Below are 19604 nucleotides of genomic sequence, written 5' to 3'. Positions count from 1 at the left end.
AGAAAGAGTAACAGATAAATGACTGATTTTTTTGGAAATCTCGTAGTATAAAATAAAACACAATTATCGTATCTAATTATTTGGTTATAATAACAAATTTAATATTTACAAAAAAATACCATTACACCTAAAAATATTAGGACGTCTACATGAAATCTAAAGAAACACCAAAAAACTTGGTGAAAACCATTCACATATTATTTTTCAATTAAGTCAGTGAACATTTTGAACTACCATTTCTAGTCTTTTTTTAATTTAAATGCACTTGAAACATGCAAATTACATTACAAATATATCATTACACAAACATTTCTTCTTCATATGTACTTTTCGAGTTCCTGTTTATTTGTAGACAAGGTGTAACTTTAACTCGATACAGATGTCATAAAAATAGTGACGCAAAGTGCGTTTATAATTAACCTAAGCGAGTGCAGCGACCTCGATCACCTTAAAACTAGGAAACCAAACACATCCAAATATTAAAGTAATCATGACATTACAATATCTCTATTTACATATTTATCTTTTACTTTTCATATTGCATATTTAATGAGTCCAAAACATTATTAACGCAGAATCTAAAGTTAATGAATTAATCATTCATATTAAATCTAGACCTTAGTAAGTAGTCTAAATCTTGCTTGCTACAAGTGTACTTCCTAAACGTTCCTTACATTGCAACAACAGAGCTAGTCAAATTACAACACTATTACGGATGATTTGAACTAGCTGTTATTGATAATTAAAAACTTACAAGTCATATTAAGAGCGCGCGCACACCTGTGACTAAACTATAGCACAACTGTTTAGTCTCGCTTCGATTCCTAAAAGCTTGTGTGAAGATGCGAACACTATGCGATTTTGAGTTGTGCAACTACTGTTGAATTGCGAAAGAATCAACAAATGCTCAACAGATATGCGATTGTAAACTCAAAGGCGTGCACCCGCTCTATAGGTCATATTTACGAAAGAAGCAAGTGATAAAAATATCATTAAAAGTGTAAAATTGCAAAACGCAACTTCTTAAGACAATCGAAATACTTAAAGATAAATTGCTTATAAGATGTTCTAAGCCACGAGATAAACCTAACACGTAAACCTAATTGTGTCCCAGTTCTAGTCTCCGCTGCGCGGGGAGCGGTCCGCGCTTGCGCGCTCCTGTCCGGTGCCGTTCTGACGCGGGGAGGCGGACCGAGACCGAGAGCGGGACCGCGAGCGAGACCGGTCTCGGGACGGGGACCGAGACCGAGACCGCGAGCGAGACTTGTTCGCGCGTCTCTCTTCTTCACGCTTCGGGGACTGCGCCTCCTTGCTGCGCGAACGAGACCTCTCCCTGTAACATCAATGTATCCGTTATTATTTGCCACATAGATTAGTAACGTATTTGAGACGCGTGTAATTTTTCTTTAATAAAATACAGAATTCGTTAAAATTTACTTGCTGTAATGGAGCTCAGATCTTTTAGTATAAAAATTTTAATTTTTAAAATAAGTAGATTGAGTTTACAAAATCAGCATGTGTGCTCAAATCAGGACTCATAAAATTTTTGGATATATGTTACATTTAATGAATGTTTGAACATTTAGCAGTAAAAAAATAAATATGAAATGGCAACTTCCTTTCTTACAAATACCTGCAATAAATGTCACATTTAAAATTCTTTACAAGTAACAGTTTCAATTATTCTCTTATTATTGAGAGGAAATAAAAACAATTAAACAGAGTCTATATACACCGAATAGACACATAAAAAAAGCTAAACTGACAACATTTAAATAGCTTACCTTTTTGGTTCTGCTTTCTCTCTGTAGCGCAGGAAAACATGGATGGAGTTAATAAATTGTTTGTGCCATCAATTATATTAGTCACAAGGTATGAATGTTTTTTTGAATGAAACAAGCCAATTGTACATTAAATCGATAACCGACGGATATGCTTGAATATTGTGAGATTATTTTTCGTAAGGATATGTAAAAAATGTTATTTGATGAATTATATACAGATTGAAACATGTACTTTATGATTTTTTTTTTACATCAGACATAGAATTGTCTGTTTTTAGATTGACAAACAAAATGATGAGAGAAATAACCTCACAGATGTAAAGCGTACCCGTAGGTGTGTGGTGTATTGAGAGCACAGAGCTGTACTTACTTGTCGGCGCGGGGCGAGCGCGACTTGGAACGGGAACGGGATCGGGATCGCTCCCTGGATCGTTCTCGTGAGCGGGACCTGGATTGCTCTCGGGATCGTTCCCGGCCGTTCCTATCTGCGGAGTGTCGCGGGGAGTTTCGCGGAGAGCGTTCGCGGGGGGAGTTGCGCGCCGGCGACGCGGACGCGGACTTGGAGTGGCTGCGCCCCCTAGTTGTTCGGTTGGATACTAAGTTATATTTCAATCTACAGCACTACATGTGATCAGTCAAAACTATTTGGAATTCCTGGTTATGTTTAATCGTGCATTTACTATATAAATAGCTTTTTTACTTTAAACAGATAAATGTCGATATATTTGATGTAGCAAAATAGTGTTGACTAATCATGGCCCCCGTTGAATAGCATATACTTATCTACTCAGCTATAAACATACAACACTGTATATAGTTTGCAGATTACTTACGTGTTCAAGTTTTGCTCAGCGCATGTTACAACACACCTAGCCAAATGAACACTACATTATTATTGTAATACATGCAATATTCATCAGTAAGCCGCCTTGTTGCATTTTAAGATAAAGATATAGGTGCATGCAAGCAAATTATTCATTTCTTTCTAGATTATGTTGCAATCTTCTTGTGTTTAGAATTGAAATTAAGAATAAACCTCTGCTTGCAATATTATACAGTGTCTGGTGTAAGATTTTATGTTCGTTTTTCTTTCACAACCTATAAATACCTAAGTATTTTAATGATGACTAAATTATTTTACTCAATTATTCAACTATACTAAGAAAATTAAGAATTAGTACTAAGAGAAATAAACAGAACTGGCATAGTGTTCTTAAGATCTCATGCTAAATGTAAATATAATTAAATAATAAACAACTTACTTAGATCTGGAGCGAGAGCGGGACTTGGCGACGGGGCTCTTGGTCTTCGGCCGGGACTTGGAGCGGGACCGGCTGCGAGACGAACGACGGGAACGAGATCTGAAAATGAATTACAAACGTATCAGAAATGTGTTTCTTTTAAAGAAATTTCGTATATGTTATGAATTTCCTCAGTTAGAATTTTATCGATCAAAAGACTTCAGCCCCGAAAGATGGTAAAGATATAGTATCATCATATAAAAGTCAATATGTTGAGTGTAAAATGTATTATCCAGTGGTAAGTTTTTAATGCATTACACTTTTCGTATTCTTGGCGATTCATTAACCTCTTTGTCGTTAGACACACATAGATAACTTAAAAAACGAATGGAAATTTTTCATTGAAAATTGGACTACATAATGAAAAACATACTCTTTGGAATTAAAGGAAGTATTGAAGATTTAAAAATTGTAATACAAGACCTTTGAGTATTGTGTGCATAAAATTTGAAATTGTACATTATAATTGTATTAGTATGGTGCATATGTGGTGTAGGTGTGGTGTAGGAGCGGTGTAGATGTGGTGTAAGAGCGGTGTAGATGTGGTGTAGGTGCGGTGTGGATGGTGTGTAGGTGTGGTGTAGATGTGGTGTAGGTGCGGTGCATACCTGGAGCGCGAGCGGCGGCGGTCGCGGGAGCGGCTGCGCGAGCGACTGGAAGAGGAGCGCGTGCGGCGGCGCGAAGAGCGGCGGTCCTCCACCAGCCGGATGCGGCGTCCATTCAACTCAGTGCCGTCCAACTTCTCTATCGCAGCGCGCATGTCCGAGTGCGTCGCGAACTCCACCACGCTGTAATACAAAAGAAACTTAGACAGTAGCCTAGGCCAGGCTTGGATTATATGGACTTACTGGTAGAGTATTTAAATTGTGCCAGTTGAAGGCCAGTAACTTATTGAGGGTTACATTCTAACTGTAGTGGCCAAATGTGAACCAGCCAGTAAAGTATGTGAATATATTGTTTTGAAGTGTCACTAAACAATACTGGAGGTTGGATGCAGTGCAGTATTATCATAGCTGAGCAAACATAATTCATGTATTTTACGGTAGCCAGTGCTCGAGAATGCTATTAGAATATTCTAAAATAATGCTTTACCATTGCCAATTCAATAATCATAGAAGGATCATAGAATATATGGTAACTTAATCCCAATTTTGATTAATAAAACAACTGTTTATATCTAATACTGACTTGACATGGAAATTAAATTAACAGAACTGTTTGATAACAGTTTCCCATATCAGATAATTCAAAGAGTCCTACAGAATTAATAGGATGTTTTATAATTTCATTATATTTTAGCCAACTCACCCTTCATTTCTATGCTGCTTATGGGCATCAGCGTAGGTAACTTCGCCAGCCTGACGCATGTAATCCTTCAAGTCCTAGAGATCAAACATGTTCACATTAAAACCAGTTTTTAAAACAGTAACAGAATACATCAAAAGAAATCTTCATCAGAATAAAATTGTCATCAAGGCCTTCAGCCCCGAAAGATGGTTGAATATATAAATATCATCATTAAAATGCATAATGAATGATTAAAATAATGCCTAACAATGAACTATTTTAGGATAACCTAAACAAGGATAGGACCTAATGAACCGAAGGGGGGTTAAACAAAAAAAAAATACGCGTCAAAACAAATGTTACGTGTATGATTACTGATTGGTTGTCATTGCTTATTGTCTCCGAGTCTTCACATGCCCACTCCAAGTTGCCTTTATTTACATCAGGTATCCCATCTTCAATAGTTCACTCCAACTTTATCCTTATCCTGGGTTTCAATTCTCAGCTTCGCATATCAATTGATCGTTTCAAACAATTTTAGATCCTTGGTCCTATCATATTAGAGGTCCTTAGATTAATTTTGTCTTCATGCATGGTCTTAGTAATGCTCATTATTATTGGTACCACTTCTTCAACATCCAAACCATTCAGTGTGTCATTTAACATTATTGCCAATTATCGAGTAACCCATTCTGAGTATTGTCTGTACCGATAAATCATCTGCATAATTATGTATTATTGTATAATTGTATGTATTAATGTATTATTCTATTGTCTTGTACCATTCAGTTAATCGAATTGCCAGCACCATTCATGGTATCAGCTATTGCTCCTACTCCTCGTAGTCCTTGGTATTATATGTACCATTCTCCATAGAGGCCTGCATAACAAGTCCAGTCCTGTGTGAGCCCTTGTCTTCCATCCACAGATGTGTTCCGCTGCAGCAAAAACGACAGAGTCCTTTCAGCCATCATCGTAAGCAATGACACCAATAAGTATTTACCATCCACGAAACAATGTCTGACCACTAAAGAAAAAAAGAAACAAATAATTGGAACAATCTGCCACAACAGTGACGAATTACTGAGGGTCCAAATCGAGTTGTGAGTGTTTTGATAATAAAATGATATATAAAATGGGGGGGTTGCACATAACGATTGTGTCCTGTTGTGGCCACCCTACATTACCTTGTGGGCGGTGCGCGGCGGCAGCGGCAGCGACGTACCCTCATATAATCGCTTCAGACCACATCACACAGCGCTACATCGGGGGGGCTCAGGCACGAAACGCCACCTTCTGTCGTTTTCAAAAATCAACTATAAGGTCGTTAGATTGCATTATAATTATATTTTGTATATGAACTCTATGCAATGTCTATTTAAACTAACTTACAATGTTAAGGCTATATTTTATATGATATTCCGCTGCGGACCTCGACCCTTCCTGTCCTGTGGCAGTCTGCACCATCCAGTCCTCCAATCAGTGGATCCTCCATTTCCAACAGTCTTCATCCAATATTCATTCTCATCCAAACAGTTCCAATATTGATATATCAGGTCTTCAGATTGTTCTATTTATCCGTTAGTGGTCCAATGTTGTGGCATGGCTCGGCTGGCTTGCGTTCCTGTCCGGTATTCCAGCAGTGGTATCGCGCGGGGGCGTGTCGCCAGTGCGCCAGTGGGCGTGGGCAGTGGTCAGTGAGCCGGTAGCGCGTGTGACAGGCCGTGTGATGGGGTCCCCTGTGTGAGTGTTGATGGAATGATGATGGAGCCGTGGTGTGCCCTCACTCGCTTACCTGCCAGCTAATGCGGCTAGATAGATTTTCGACGATAAGTCTGTACTCGGTGCGCGTTGGCGGTCCGTATCTATAATTGTAGTCACTGTCAACACAAAAATAATACCATTAACTTTTAGCACTTTAATAGATGTTTGGCATGCTTAGTGGCTTAATATATTTGTATTATGGAATATCTAATGAAATCAAACTGTTCTACGATTTTAAATTTTATTATTAATTACAGGTATAAAGTAACAACTTTAAAAAATGAGAGATAAGATTGTGGTATACTTTGTATTCAAATTATACAAGAATTTATCTAAAGTACAGTTCTATCAAATGTAGATATCAATTTAAATAAAATGAACTTGCTTAATCATTACCGACTATTAATTTTGAGAATCACATGATAGTCTATTTGCTATATTACACTAAATCAGACTACTGAAACTAATACAACAAACAAATAGTCCAGAAAATAAAAATAGAACTAAGATAGAAATGCACTACTCAAAGCAAAAGATAGGAACGAAAGTACCACAAATTAACACATGACATATGGAAGCAAAATAATTCAACAGGAATATGTGTAATAAAAACTGTTAAGTTCAATTGTTTGATTTCCTATAACAATGTTGGTTCTTAAAATTTATCATTATCAGCCCAAAGTCAACCACTGCTATCGATGGTCCGCTCATTACACAATGAACAACTTTTTACTTTTAATTTTTTTAAGATCACTACTTTGTAAACATATGTAGTTTAAGATCCATAAAGTTGTCATGACTGCTATTACCCTTTAGAAAAATGGAGTATCAGGCTGGCCTTCTTTAAAAGTTTGGATAACAACTGCATTTTCATGTTTCAAGAGGCCAGGCTAAGTTGTTTTGGTATATCCTGGTTGTTAGTGTTGTGCAAGGTGTATGTTGTGTAGGTGTAATGGGCGTGCGCGTGTGGTGTTTGCGTGCGTGTGTGTACAAACGCGTCTCTGTGGGTGGCGTGGGGCGCGCTGGAGTGGGGCGCGTGGGGCGCGTGCGTGCGCGGTGCGGGCGCGTCGCGGCCCCGGCGGCGGTCCGCGCCGCGCGGCACGCCCCGCGCGCGCTCCACCGACACCCTACAACACACGCACTCACTCGTATCGCGAGCGGCCGCGGTCGCGCTCGTAGTGGCGGTCGCGCCGGTTGCGGTCCGCGCTGCGGTCGATGCCCCGCGCCGGCTCCACCACCACCCTGCGGCAACCCCGCGCGTTATAACCCCCTCCCATCCACACTCAAACTGATCGACACTATTATACCTCATCTTGTACCTCACCACTCAATTTTTACCTCATTTCAGACAAAATTATTCTTTAGTAATTATATAGTCGCCCCAATATTATGATTTAACATGGAGCTAGACATATATGTGTTAAATTAGCTCTGAACCGGTTCAACAAATCAGCTCACATAGTCTTGAACTGTTGAGCTGCAACTCAACAACAGAATTAGCTCACAGCTCAACACAATGTACTTATACTATGGGAACAAACAAGCTACAAACTGTATGCAATGCAAGTACAAATTGAGTTGATCTGTGTACCGGTTCACTGATCTGCTTCATCTGTGCAAACCATGAACTGATCTGCATGTCATTAATTTTAGTTGAGTTACCATGACTAAATGGAACTCGTACATGGCTCCAAGATTTTCATTCACATCAAAAACAAATTCAAAATGTTTCAACTATTCTTTGCAGAATACATTTTTGTGTTATGCATCCAATATAGAAACTATGAGACTTCAACCGAACAACCCCTTTTATTATGTGGAGCCGGCTGGTGAAAAAATTATTAGTATCACATAAGGAATTTAAAAAATCAAGAGAACTCAATATTTTCAGGTGCAATTCATTCAGCAGCTAAATAGTTTTTTAATATATTTATATTGAAAACACAACTAATTTCAATCACAAATAATGAATTTAGATGCTCACCAACTGCAACCTTTAGTTTTATAATTGCTAAATACAACTTTAGTACCATATATTTGTGGTAACCATAAATTTGCATGGTTTTAAAAGATCCTTAGTTGATCAGTTTGTTTATTAGCCAATGCCTTCATCCTTGTATCACAAATATTGTTACATATAGTTTTACTGTAAAATTGATATCTTACCGCTCGCCAAGTAGTTCTTTTCCATTCAATTCATATACTGCATCATCTGCATCTCTGTAGTCCTCAAATTCCTAAAACAAAATTAAATCATTTTAGATCAACTAAGAAATGGAAGAGTAATACGGGTTGCCCAGCGGGAATTTCTTAAAAAACTACATAGTATGAAAGGCCATTGTCATGACATCAGGTTTCTGAGAAGCACTTTGTACTTTTCTAGGTAACAAAATATTCAGAGTTATTAAAGCACTCATAGCATTATTTCTAAATCATCAACGTTAAAACTCTTCTGATATGACTGATAATTTTGTGACTAAAACATTTTCATAACACACTGAATAGTTTGGTGTTGGGAGTCACTGTACAAATTTCTTGATAGTATTACACTCTCAATATTGTTTTTGTTTTTTTTTATAATATAAGGTGGCAAACGAGCAAGCGGTCACCTGAATCCTCCGAAATGGAAAGCGACCGCTGCCCATAAACATCCGCAATTGCAGATGAGTTGCCTACCCTTCATTGACGGAGGTGGAGACGCACATAAAGAGGTCATTTCCTGTTCATATGTGTCTCCACCACCGACAAATCCACTTTTCCTTCCCATCCATTCCTGTTAAAAAAAGGGTGGAAAGGGAAAGGGACTAAAATTAGGCCTCCGGCACCACTCATCAGACGAAACGCGGAATTGCTTCCACTTCACGTCTGTCTTCTGTGTGGTCGTGGTATTTCACCGGGCGAGTCGGCCCATTCGTGCGAAGATGTTAAAGCGGGCTCTACCACTGTTATACTTGTGTTTGTTTGTTGTTGTGTCTTTCATCTATTATAACAAGTGGCTGTAACCTAAAAACCGGCTGCGTAATAATCTACGTTGAAGCTTAAAAACAATCACAATGTTGAACTTACCACAAAGCCATATCCATTTTTGATAAGAATATCTCGAATTCTACCAAAACCTTTGAAGAACTTTTCTAAGTCTCTGTCTCTGACACCGAATGGTAGCCCGCCAACGTATACACGTGACCCCACCATGGTTCTAAAATAAAAATATTTCGATAAAACCACGGACCCAATCTAAGCTTATTTTCTCTAATGGACAAATAGATCACAAGTTTCAATTCTGGGTTAAGTTTACACGTTCCTTTGACTGTGAATATTCTTAGTGCTTTATAAAATTTGCCTCGTGTTTCAGAAAACAAACAAAATGGCGGCGAATATGTAATCTACCAAAATTGGTGATAACAAATTTGGAAGCGAAGTCTTTAGTATATTGGAAGTTATTAGCATGTATAATTATATAAATAATTACTTGTTAAGTAGACTGACGTTAAATTTTTAAAACTTTCTCTTTTTAATACTTAAAACTAGATATGGATACTATAACTGTTAGTATCATACATACAAGATACGTAAAATAACACAATCACAATAATAACGGAAAACGGGAGATAAATATCACTACACTTTTAAATAAAAACTTTTACACAAACACGCAAATGCAATACAATTTGAAATGGCGACATAAAACGAGCCAACATGGCGACAAACGGCTAAATAAAATAATTAGTGGATAACCAAATCTTCGGTACTCACCACGTCAGACTTACAAAATCTGTATTAACAACTACTACAATCTAAAACTTATGACGAAATTATAAATTTATAAAATAGTTTTAACACGTGCGTAACAACGTTTCTTCCACAGCGTGCTTTTTTCCGGAAGTGGAATTTTTGGGCGGGAGGAGGGGGCTTGCAAGGGGAAGCGCAATAACCATAGATTTGTAACTTTCGTAACTTGATAGATAGGCAATTGTTTGTGAAAAACAGTTTCTATATTGTTCTGATTTAAACGCGCGTTTCGATTTAAATGACAGTTGAGTCTATCGCTAACACTACTTCGAAAACTCGTCACCTCGACGAAATGCAAAATGGCGAAAACAAAAAGTCATAAAACACCACAGCTCTAAACCTGTCCATTTATAGAGGTCAGTGGCAATGAAAGCGTCGGGTGGCGTCGAGGACGCGTTGAGTGGCGCCGAGGGCACATCGTGTCAGCTCTATTGTCTATGGCAAGCATTTTATATGGTTAGTGTTGCTAGTATAGTATAACTAGTATATTCTTTAGTTAGTTCTTGATATATTACAGTACTTAGCTGATTGTATAAAATTATAAAACCTTGGCAACGGTATTAGTTTCTTCTTATAAAATTATTTTAGATTCAAGCGCATTGCTTATAGAATAATGCTGCAGTGTAATTGGCATTGTACTAACAGAACACATTTACTTTTATTTAGCCACTAACTAAAATGCCGTTTTACAGGACATCTGGTGGTTTTTTGTAGGGGCAGTGGATGCTTAGCGAAACTCGGCAGTTTTATTTGGTTTTTAATACATTACTATTTATATTACGTTGTATTTGTTATTTGTCTTTAAAAAATAAGTATTTTACTTTAATATAGGAATTGAAATACAAAATCAATCAGGAATACTAGATCTCGGAAACATTTCTTTACTTCTTTTGTACTTAGAATGTATCTTTTTTTTCATATGAGAAATGTATAAAGGAGAAGCGGGAACACCGAGGTGATCAACAAAGCCCATCCGCATTTGCTATACTCGAGGAACTCAGATTATTCATACTGCCATTTCTTATCAAAGTACGCGGCAAGAGAAATATAGGTCTAGCTTTTATCGGATAGTTTTGGGATTAGAAGAGGAAGGATGATAAATTCGGACTTAATTGGTGACCAATTGGTCATTGTTGAGCAAGTTCAAAGTACCAACAGTGTTAATTTAATAAAAAGCATAAATCAAATACCATTTTTTTATTTCCATTAAACAAGCCAACATGTTGATTTTCCATTCTCGTATTATGCTCCTTTCCAAGTTAAAAGTTAAATTTTAAATGCACTGTCATAGCATGTCCATACTCTTTTTATTTAATCTTAGTTAAATCTAAAATATAAAATGTTAAAAGAAATATGACACACTATAAGGCGTTGTGCGCCTTTAAAAGTAAATATAGTATGATCTTATATTTCCCCTGTGGTCAATTCATTGTTATAATTAATTCCATACCGTGTAAACATGGTTTGCAAACTTAACAGTGTTGCCATAATATGATCAGTAAAAATTGTCAAATCGATAATTAATTATAGATGAAATTATTCATTTATTAAAATCACTAACCCTTATAAAACACACAGGGAAAAACTTATTTCTAAATCAAACATGCACTACCGTATGCGTCATACACGACAAACAAGTGTTTTCACTACTGAACGTAAATTTTGACATTTTTTTCAAAATCTACGACACACATTTCCATTTAAAAATAACCTTAAAAGGCATAAATATCTTTCAAAATTTCAAAACTAACGATAAAGGCTTTCAGTTAAATAAAAATTCTAAAAAAATGGATTTACAAATTGCGACAATAGTGTGAAGTATTTTTTTAAGGTGCTAAAAACACAATAGTGACATTTTGCTTAGTGCAGATAAAATATTGAATACATCATTTTGGTATAAAGATTTCGACGTCATCCGAGTTCTTTAGTATAAAATTTATGGGCAAATTGGCCAATAAAAGGATTTACTAAATGTAAGAACATTTTCCTGTTAATGTAGATGATATATCTAAGGCATTAGATAAATAGTATATAAAAATACATAAATATATTCTATAAAATTGACATTAATATTTATAAACGTACATTAAATTTTATTACAATATATATATCAATCATAAATTTTGTTCGCAAATACATAAAGAAATATAGTCATCATTTCAATTTATATCATTTAATTTATAATCAAAAAATAAAAACAAAGGAAATAATTACTTAACAACAATTTACTATAATGTCATTGAATTAAATCAAAGTAAGATTTATATAAAAGATCATACGTCATTAACATCAAAGTAAATGTATAATTAATTAATGTATAAAAAATAACATTCAATATTATATTTGTTTTACAAATAAAAATTAAAATATTATTTATTATTTCAACAGTATAAAGTCCGTGATTTTCACTGCATGCAAAAATAGGAAAAAAAGTCAAAATATTGTCTATGGAAAATAAATTCATACTAGAAACTGAATGTATTAAAAAAAATATCAAAATCTTTAATTGTTAATCATAAAAATATTCTATTTTTCCCCTAATAGTAAATGTGAAGATGTAAAAATCAGTCTTTTGTAAACATATATAAGATGATTTGTTTTCCATGAAATAACTATTGTTTAGTGAAATTTAAAAATGTCCTATCTATAGGGTATGATTGATTTGTGGCACCTCTTTGAGGTGATCATTAAAATGACAATGGCAGTAAAATAGATGTGAAAGTATCTCTCACACGAAGCACACTCATACATTTTAATTAAATACTAATTAATTGTACTAATATAGGCATGCTTATGAACAAACTAAGAAATGTTTGTCAAACTGTTAGTACACTTAGTCTAAAAAGAACTAATTTGAACTTCATCTGATACAGATGACTGAAGAACACTTTTGCGTATTTGCACTTTTATCGGCAATTTTTTTTTTCAATTTTCGTTCAAATGCATTATTGTATCACTTTCCATCAATATTTTTTTTGGCAACTTAATAGTTAAGCTCGTTACATACGCTTAGTTCTGACAGTTGTACTGTTCAGTTCACTGTGACAAACAGTACAGTGTTCATAGTAAACAGTACAGTACAATTGCCAGTTATAATTTTACCTACACTCACAATTGATCTTTGCAGATAAAACTGTTAATCAGTACTGAGCGTATGTAGCGAGTTTAAGCCAATTTTCTGTTGTATTAAGTCAATCGTGTATCAATTATTTTTTTAGTTGAAAACTTACATCCTTTTCTAGATATGTTAGTCGTCTCCTATCTAAAACAATCTTTTCTCTATCTAAGAAAACACTTCAAAATAACTACAAAACTCTCCATAACTTCATAATAATCCTCTTATCAATAGCAAAAAGCTATACTAGTAGTGTCTTTAGAGAAAAAAAATAAGCCATACACTACTTCTCTTGAACATCTTTCCACGTTACCACTTCCGTTCTTGCGTACATTTCATTAAATTATATACTTTATTCGAATCGTTTACAATTTAACATACTATCGAATAAAGGTATTGTCGAAATAACAAAGGACTTCACAACCTTCTTGCAATTAAAAAGTTGGGTAGAGAACTTTAACGGTTCTACCATAGACAAATTACAGAGCAGGGATATTCGATCATCATTTAGCTGATAAAATATCGATATCACGTATCCAACATAACACATCGACATCAAAAAGTTACTCATTCATAAACAAATAATTGAAACTGAAGAGATATCTTCATGTCAGACGTCACATTTATTAAATGTGTGAATTATTTATTCTAACATCAATATTGTCATTCAATAATCGATTTTCAATAACGTTCAATTATTGTCGATGTTATTGCAATATGAAAACAATTCCCGCCACAAATGTCAAAGTACAACCATAGACAAGAGCATAGAGTATATGCGTTCAGACTGGCGGCGGGCCGCGCACGTAGCGCAGCTGCGGCGTGAGCGTGTGCGCGAGCGAGTTGAGCGCGTCGCAGCAGCGCGGCCGCTCCACCAGCCAGGCGGCCAGCAGCAGCGCCACGAGGCACAGCTGTATGGGCAGCGAGGAGCGCAGCACGCGCCACACCCAGCCGCGCGGCCGGTACTCCGGCTCCCCCGCGCCCGTCTTACTGCCCGCCACCCTACTCATGTCGCTGGTAAACAAAAAAAATAATTAAAACACACCCCTCATTGGTTAATACTGCTTATACTAATATTATAAAAGAAATATTTTTATTTTGAAATAACTCGAAAGTGTCCCAAAATTATCTGTGAGTAACACAGGCAAAGTTTTTTGTATAATATAAAGGTAAGATTTGTATTTTTGTATGTATTGAAATGATTCGAAAATTTCTGGGCTGATTCAAAAAAAATCTTGCTTAACTAAAAAGGTACCTAATCACTAAGTACATATGCTATGTTTTTTTTACTATATTTTAATTCCACGTGGACGAAGTCGATCGCGGGCGAAAGCTAGTATTTTATAAATTGAATGGTGTTATAAACTTGATTTGATTGATAAATAAGAAATAGCAAATACTTACATGTCATCATCAATTTTAAGATCGGGAATGCTCTGTTCGACGAGCGCCCGGCACGATTCTTGTAGAGTTTTTACTTCGTTCTCAGTTTGTTCCATACGCTGTAGAATAGAAATACATTATTGCATTACAACTAAAGATGATTAATTACTTATTAATCGCAGGGAAAAAAAAATATTCTAGTATCTTAAGCGAAAACATGATCGTAGCTAACCAGCTACCATAAAGTTTGTCTATGTATAATTTTACATACGTGACTCGATATTCGTTTCACTTGTATACTAATATTATAAAGAGGAAAGATTTATATTTTTTTAAATTTCAATTTGCAACCATCAAAAATCTACGTTACCAGTGAGTAACATAGGTTATATTCTTTAATTTGACGAAGACGAATTTATAAAATGATACCTTAGCGATGGCGCGGTGCGCGGGCGAGGCGGGCGCGAGCGCGGCCTGCAGGCGGCGCGCCAACTCCCGCAGCGCGCACAGCCGCCGCGCGCGCCCGCCCGCCGCCTCGCTGTCCCCGTCCGAGATACCGGAGTCCGACAGCGAGTCGCACGTCGACCCGCCCTGGGAACACATCTTCATACAGAAACACTGTCGAAACACAAACATCCGACAAACTTTGAAATAAGAAAAAAAACTCATCATCATAACTGCAGCAATACTAGTGCCTAAAAAACTTTTGCACAACTGTTCTGCGACCGTCGATTGTTTCGCAATTCAACTGCTTAGTGCATAACTAACAATCTAGTAGTGTGCGCACGCTCTTACTCAGTAGAACTTAACATTGATCCTAATTCCCCCCTATTAAAGTACACAGTTCCCTAAGTTGCTCTGTTTTAACATATTTTAGTCTGAACCCACGACAAACTGTAGTCTATACTATAATCTATATCTATGTCTATACTAATATTATAAAGAAGAGTGATTTGTACTTTTCTATGTATTGTAATAACTAAAAAACTACTATACCGATATCTAAAATTCTTGCACTATTGAAAAGCTATGTTATCATTGAGTAAAATAGGCTATATTTTCTCACATTTTTTTTAATATCACAGGGGCGTTGTCGCGAGTAACAGCTAGTCTTACATATAGGTAGAGTTACCTTCTTCTTGTCGACCAGCGAGGCAGCGAGCTGTCGTATCTTGTCGAGGTCGGTCTGTCCGCTGCGGCCGCGCAGCGACTGCAGCGTGGCCATGTCGCCGCGCAGCGCCCCCTGCAACTCCCGCAGCGCGCTCTCCCACTCCGCCCACGCGGACACCGCCTTCTCTAGCGAGAGTAACTCGTTTGATGTCCTGAAATTACAATAAAGAAAATAAATATATGTATATATGTATATAAATCGTCTTTTTTTCAATCCATTCCTTCAAAAATTGTATAAATCCTCGTGAATGAGGAATACAAAAAGTGTACTTAAGGACGTTGAAATATTAATTTTTGTATGACTACTACAATAACTAAGGTTAATCATAATATTAGACGACAGAACAAAATTTAATACGATCCAGGCGATAGCAACGGCTATAAAATAAAAAAAAAAACTTTGAAACTCCTATAGGGATATATTTTGTAGTATTACATATAATAAAATGGATATCTTCAAACAACATAGTTTCAATGTACTAACCTTTGGTGAGCGTCGTCCCACGCGGCGAGTAACGCGGTGAGGTCCTCAGTCAGGGAGTCGTCAGCGCCCTCGCCCAGCGTGCGGCGGACCGACACTGTCAGCTTCAGCATTGACACCTTGCATTCCAACAGACGCGACAAACGCTCCTGGAACAAACAACACATACATTGAAATAAATAGATTCTGTAGACCTCAGAAATGCCATAAGACAAAATGCAGTTCAATTAAAAGTACCTTTCGGAAATCCTAGTCCATTGCCTACTCTATGTCGTTTTATTGATAGAAGTAATTTTTTCGAAGATATTTAAGAAATATATGGACTAGACATAGTCTAAAATATGCCAAGTGAAGTGTCTACTAACATATTTTTTTTAATCTCTTTGAATTAAAATCATGAAATTGTATACAGATGTTTCCTTATTCATCATCATCTAGCATTTCATAATGCACATCTAAAAGCCGGAAACGTTACAAAGTTACCATCGTTGCAAAGAATTTAAGATTCTCCACGGGTCACGTAATAGCAGATCGTTAGACGCGAAGTGTTACCATCAGATAGACTGCGCTGTTATAGCGGGTAAAACATGTATATGGACTATTTTCTGTAATATTTCTTAATATTAAAAAGGTAGGGAACTGACAGTTATTTAGATTCTCAAATCGACAGGATTGAAGTAACATTATAGATTATGGAATAGGTTAAATTTGTAGACTCAGATCCAATATTCAAGAACAGAAATTTCCTCGACATTGGTTTGTTTGTTTTAGCAATGGTGTTGAGGGAAAACGGGCAATATCACTTTTCTTGTATTTCACTATATTTTTCTTAAATTCTGCATTTTTTGTTTACAATCAACCTGAACATTAACCATACCTTGAGCTCGTCGATTCTTCTGTTAAGTTGTGCTCTGGTGTGCGGCTGTGGGGCGCAGTCCCCTGGCTCGCAGACATCGTCGAGGGTCTCCCGCAGTGCTGCGATCTCACGCCGCAGCCGTCTCGCACCGCCGCGACGTAAAGCGGCCGCTCGTAGTGCAGACCATCTTGCGGACACCGCTGAATAAAAAGCAAGATTGTTAAAAAATAGTATGTACGAAATGAGAGACGTGTTATTCTAGACTATAAATCCTATGGTTTGATAAAATATGGACATATAAGTTTAAGGGAAAACTTTTTTAAAGATAAGCAAAGGGTACGTTAAGTTTGCCATACCTATACTTTTTTTTTAAATAAATAAAATATTTTTTATTAAATCAAGTTAAGTTACAAATTAATCAGTTCTAGGGTCTTCCTTTTAAGTAACCGATAGGCACTTGTGTTAGAAAGTCCCGCTCTTCCGTGTAACACAATTTTGTAAATTATTAACACATATTTTTTTCCTTTTAATCATGCGCAAACGCATGTGAAGCCTGCATACGCTTCTGACAATTAAAATTCAGCTTACACACGCAATTTCAACTGAAAACTTCGATGTTTCAGTTACAATTGAACATATGTGGTGTAAATACACACAACCCACTTAGCATTGTCTAGATAAATAGAAACATCCTTCAAATCTGAATATACACGTTCACAGACTTTCAATATGTCATTGCAGCCGAGAGAAATTGCATATGCAGTTTCTTCATACATTATCTTGTAAGCAAACATAACTTACCTACGTAAGTTATTTATACTAATGTAAGCGACGCCTTACAGATAAAGTAGACTTTGAATACTAAGCATTAGCTTATCTTTGGCAGACTTTGTTTAATGTGTTTTAAAGACACATGTGACACTATCTCTCTCTAATGTATGGAATAGGAATGAGGTAGATGATATGTTAACGTTCTTTCTAGAGAAATTTATTATTTAAATTGATAATACTGATGTTTGTAACACTTTTGGGGATTAGTAAAGTTTTTTGTCCTTTCGTTTATTCTTTACTAGCATGAAATTATAAAAAAAAACACATTTTATTGTTTAATTTTGTCAAATTATCACATTCCCAATTTAGTGTTTTTATTCAATTTATTTACCCTCTAAGTGAGATAGCGTGAAAATATATATCCTAAAGCGTGACGTAAGCGTAGAGCTTTTTATTAAAGAAAGAACTATTTAAAAAATATGCTGTGATTGCTGACATCTTACGTCACAAAGTAGTGTGTTTACGCTTTATTATATTAGTATAGAAGTATAGATATATTCATTTTCGATTGCGGTTTTTTAGAGGTTTATTCGTGTTCCCGACAGTTGCAGGTTTTACATGATTCGAAATGAATAAAAGATAGAATAGATTTAAATTAAAGGACCTTGGTGTGTTTTTCCATGAAACCGGGTTATTTACATAGTGAACACATTATGCTTACGTAGTTACAGGTAAAGACAATATACACATTGTTTTACATAAAGTACACATAGACAGCTGTATACGGGGGCTAAATCAATATGTAATTTGCTTCAATGCCAATGTTTTCGTGAATAATAAACTCCCGCCTAAGTAATTCATAATGCAAAAGTAGCCGTTGTCCGCGAATTCGTCCACGCAATATTAAGATAAAAAAGCCTATAATATACCGGTCTATGTCAGCTACCCTTCAGTGACAGTTCGTTCGAAATCGGTCCAGCCATTTCGGAGTTTATCCGGGACAAACGCGGCTTGCGGACAGACAGATAGAAATAAAATTAAATGTTATTTTCATTTTCAGCAACGCAAATACATCATCTTACCGAAATCTCGAACTATTCGACATTACAAACAGTCGCTCCAATTTTATTATAAATATAGATATAGATAATTATAATCTACAAACAACATCGAGCTAAAACTGGATATTTCGGATGTTATTATGGAACAGGAAAAGCGACATCTATCGTAATCTAATCGAGATATTATGAAACCGTTGGTAATGAAGGTATCAAAACATGTCAGCGACTGGCAAACGTTCAATAATTAGGGCTGCCAACTTTCATACCTTTTACTCATCGGCGAATAACGAAAACTCGTATAGAAATTAGAAGTGACAACCCTACGTATAATATGAACATTAACCCAGTAACTCGAGGCAGGACCGACCTACATGCGACGTTACATGCATCTAAACATATTATAACAGTACAGCTGATGCCACAACAGCTCAAGGATTAATCGTATTTTTATCTTGGCGGAACGGAACAAATATCTCTGCAACAAAAACATCAGGAACAGTCTGCACAATGAAGAAGTTATAAAGAGGAAAATTTTGTATTTTTGTATGTATTGAATAGCTCAAAAACTACAAGGGCGATTTCAAAAATTCTTTCACCATTAAAAAGCTATGTTATTAGTGAGAAAATTTCGCGCGGGCGAAGTCGACCTTTATAGTTTGATCTGACCCTGAACCCAACTGAAATTGTCAATGGTTTTGTCTGCAGTTATATTAATGTTGGATATTTCAATATATTAAAACAATTTAGGAACAATCGAATCTTAACACTTATGAATCAGGAACTTTTAAACGTATTTTGAAAATCCCAAACATGTAGACTTCCAAAGTAAAAGGGATACTGAA

General features: G+C 36.2%; 2 protein-coding genes across 7 annotated transcripts in view; both read right to left on the bottom strand.

The window, feature by feature from the left end:
- Positions 1-66: 66 nt before the first annotated feature.
- LOC106104092 (serine-arginine protein 55) lies at positions 67-10043 on the bottom strand. Of its 6 annotated transcripts, none has more exons than XM_013284034.1 (10): positions 9890-10043; positions 9203-9332; positions 8303-8373; positions 7132-7263; positions 6168-6252; positions 4394-4467; positions 3694-3873; positions 3047-3145; positions 2618-2653; positions 67-1333 (listed from the first exon to the last, which is right to left on the bottom strand). In XM_013284034.1, the coding sequence occupies exons 2-10, from the start codon at positions 9326-9328 to the stop codon at positions 1117-1119; spliced, it is 1020 nt and encodes a 339-aa protein (XP_013139488.1). In that variant the 5' UTR covers positions 9329-9332; positions 9890-10043; the 3' UTR covers positions 67-1116. The 6 variants fall into 6 exon arrangements, with proteins under 6 accessions (XP_013139488.1, XP_013139485.1, XP_013139487.1 ...); XM_013284031.1 differs by lacking the exon at positions 2618-2653 and adding an exon at positions 2155-2361 and having other exon boundaries at positions 9890-10042; XM_013284033.1 differs by lacking the exons at positions 2618-2653; positions 7132-7263 and adding exons at positions 2155-2361; positions 7283-7378 and having other exon boundaries at positions 9890-10041.
- Positions 10044-13733: 3690 nt separating this feature from the next.
- LOC106104041 overlaps positions 13734-19604 on the bottom strand; it is a 168117-nt gene continuing 162246 nt past the window's right edge. Inside the window, exons 20-25 of the mRNA XM_013283979.1 lie at positions 16952-17130; positions 16078-16223; positions 15556-15745; positions 14853-15014; positions 14445-14542; positions 13734-14054 (exon numbers count right to left, since the gene is read on the bottom strand). Of these exons, the coding sequence (XP_013139433.1) occupies positions 13823-14054; positions 14445-14542; positions 14853-15014; positions 15556-15745; positions 16078-16223; positions 16952-17130 (1007 nt within the window). The 3' untranslated portion in view covers positions 13734-13822. The remainder of the gene's footprint in view (positions 14055-14444; positions 14543-14852; positions 15015-15555; positions 15746-16077; positions 16224-16951; positions 17131-19604) is intronic.

Source organism: Papilio polytes, unplaced genomic scaffold, assembly GCF_000836215.1.
Source record: "Papilio polytes unplaced genomic scaffold, Ppol_1.0 DF823691.1, whole genome shotgun sequence".
In the NCBI taxonomy this organism is placed as follows: Eukaryota; Metazoa; Arthropoda; class Insecta; order Lepidoptera; family Papilionidae; genus Papilio; species Papilio polytes.
Note: the sequence above shows the minus strand (reverse complement) of the source record. Positions and strands in the feature narration are given on the sequence as shown.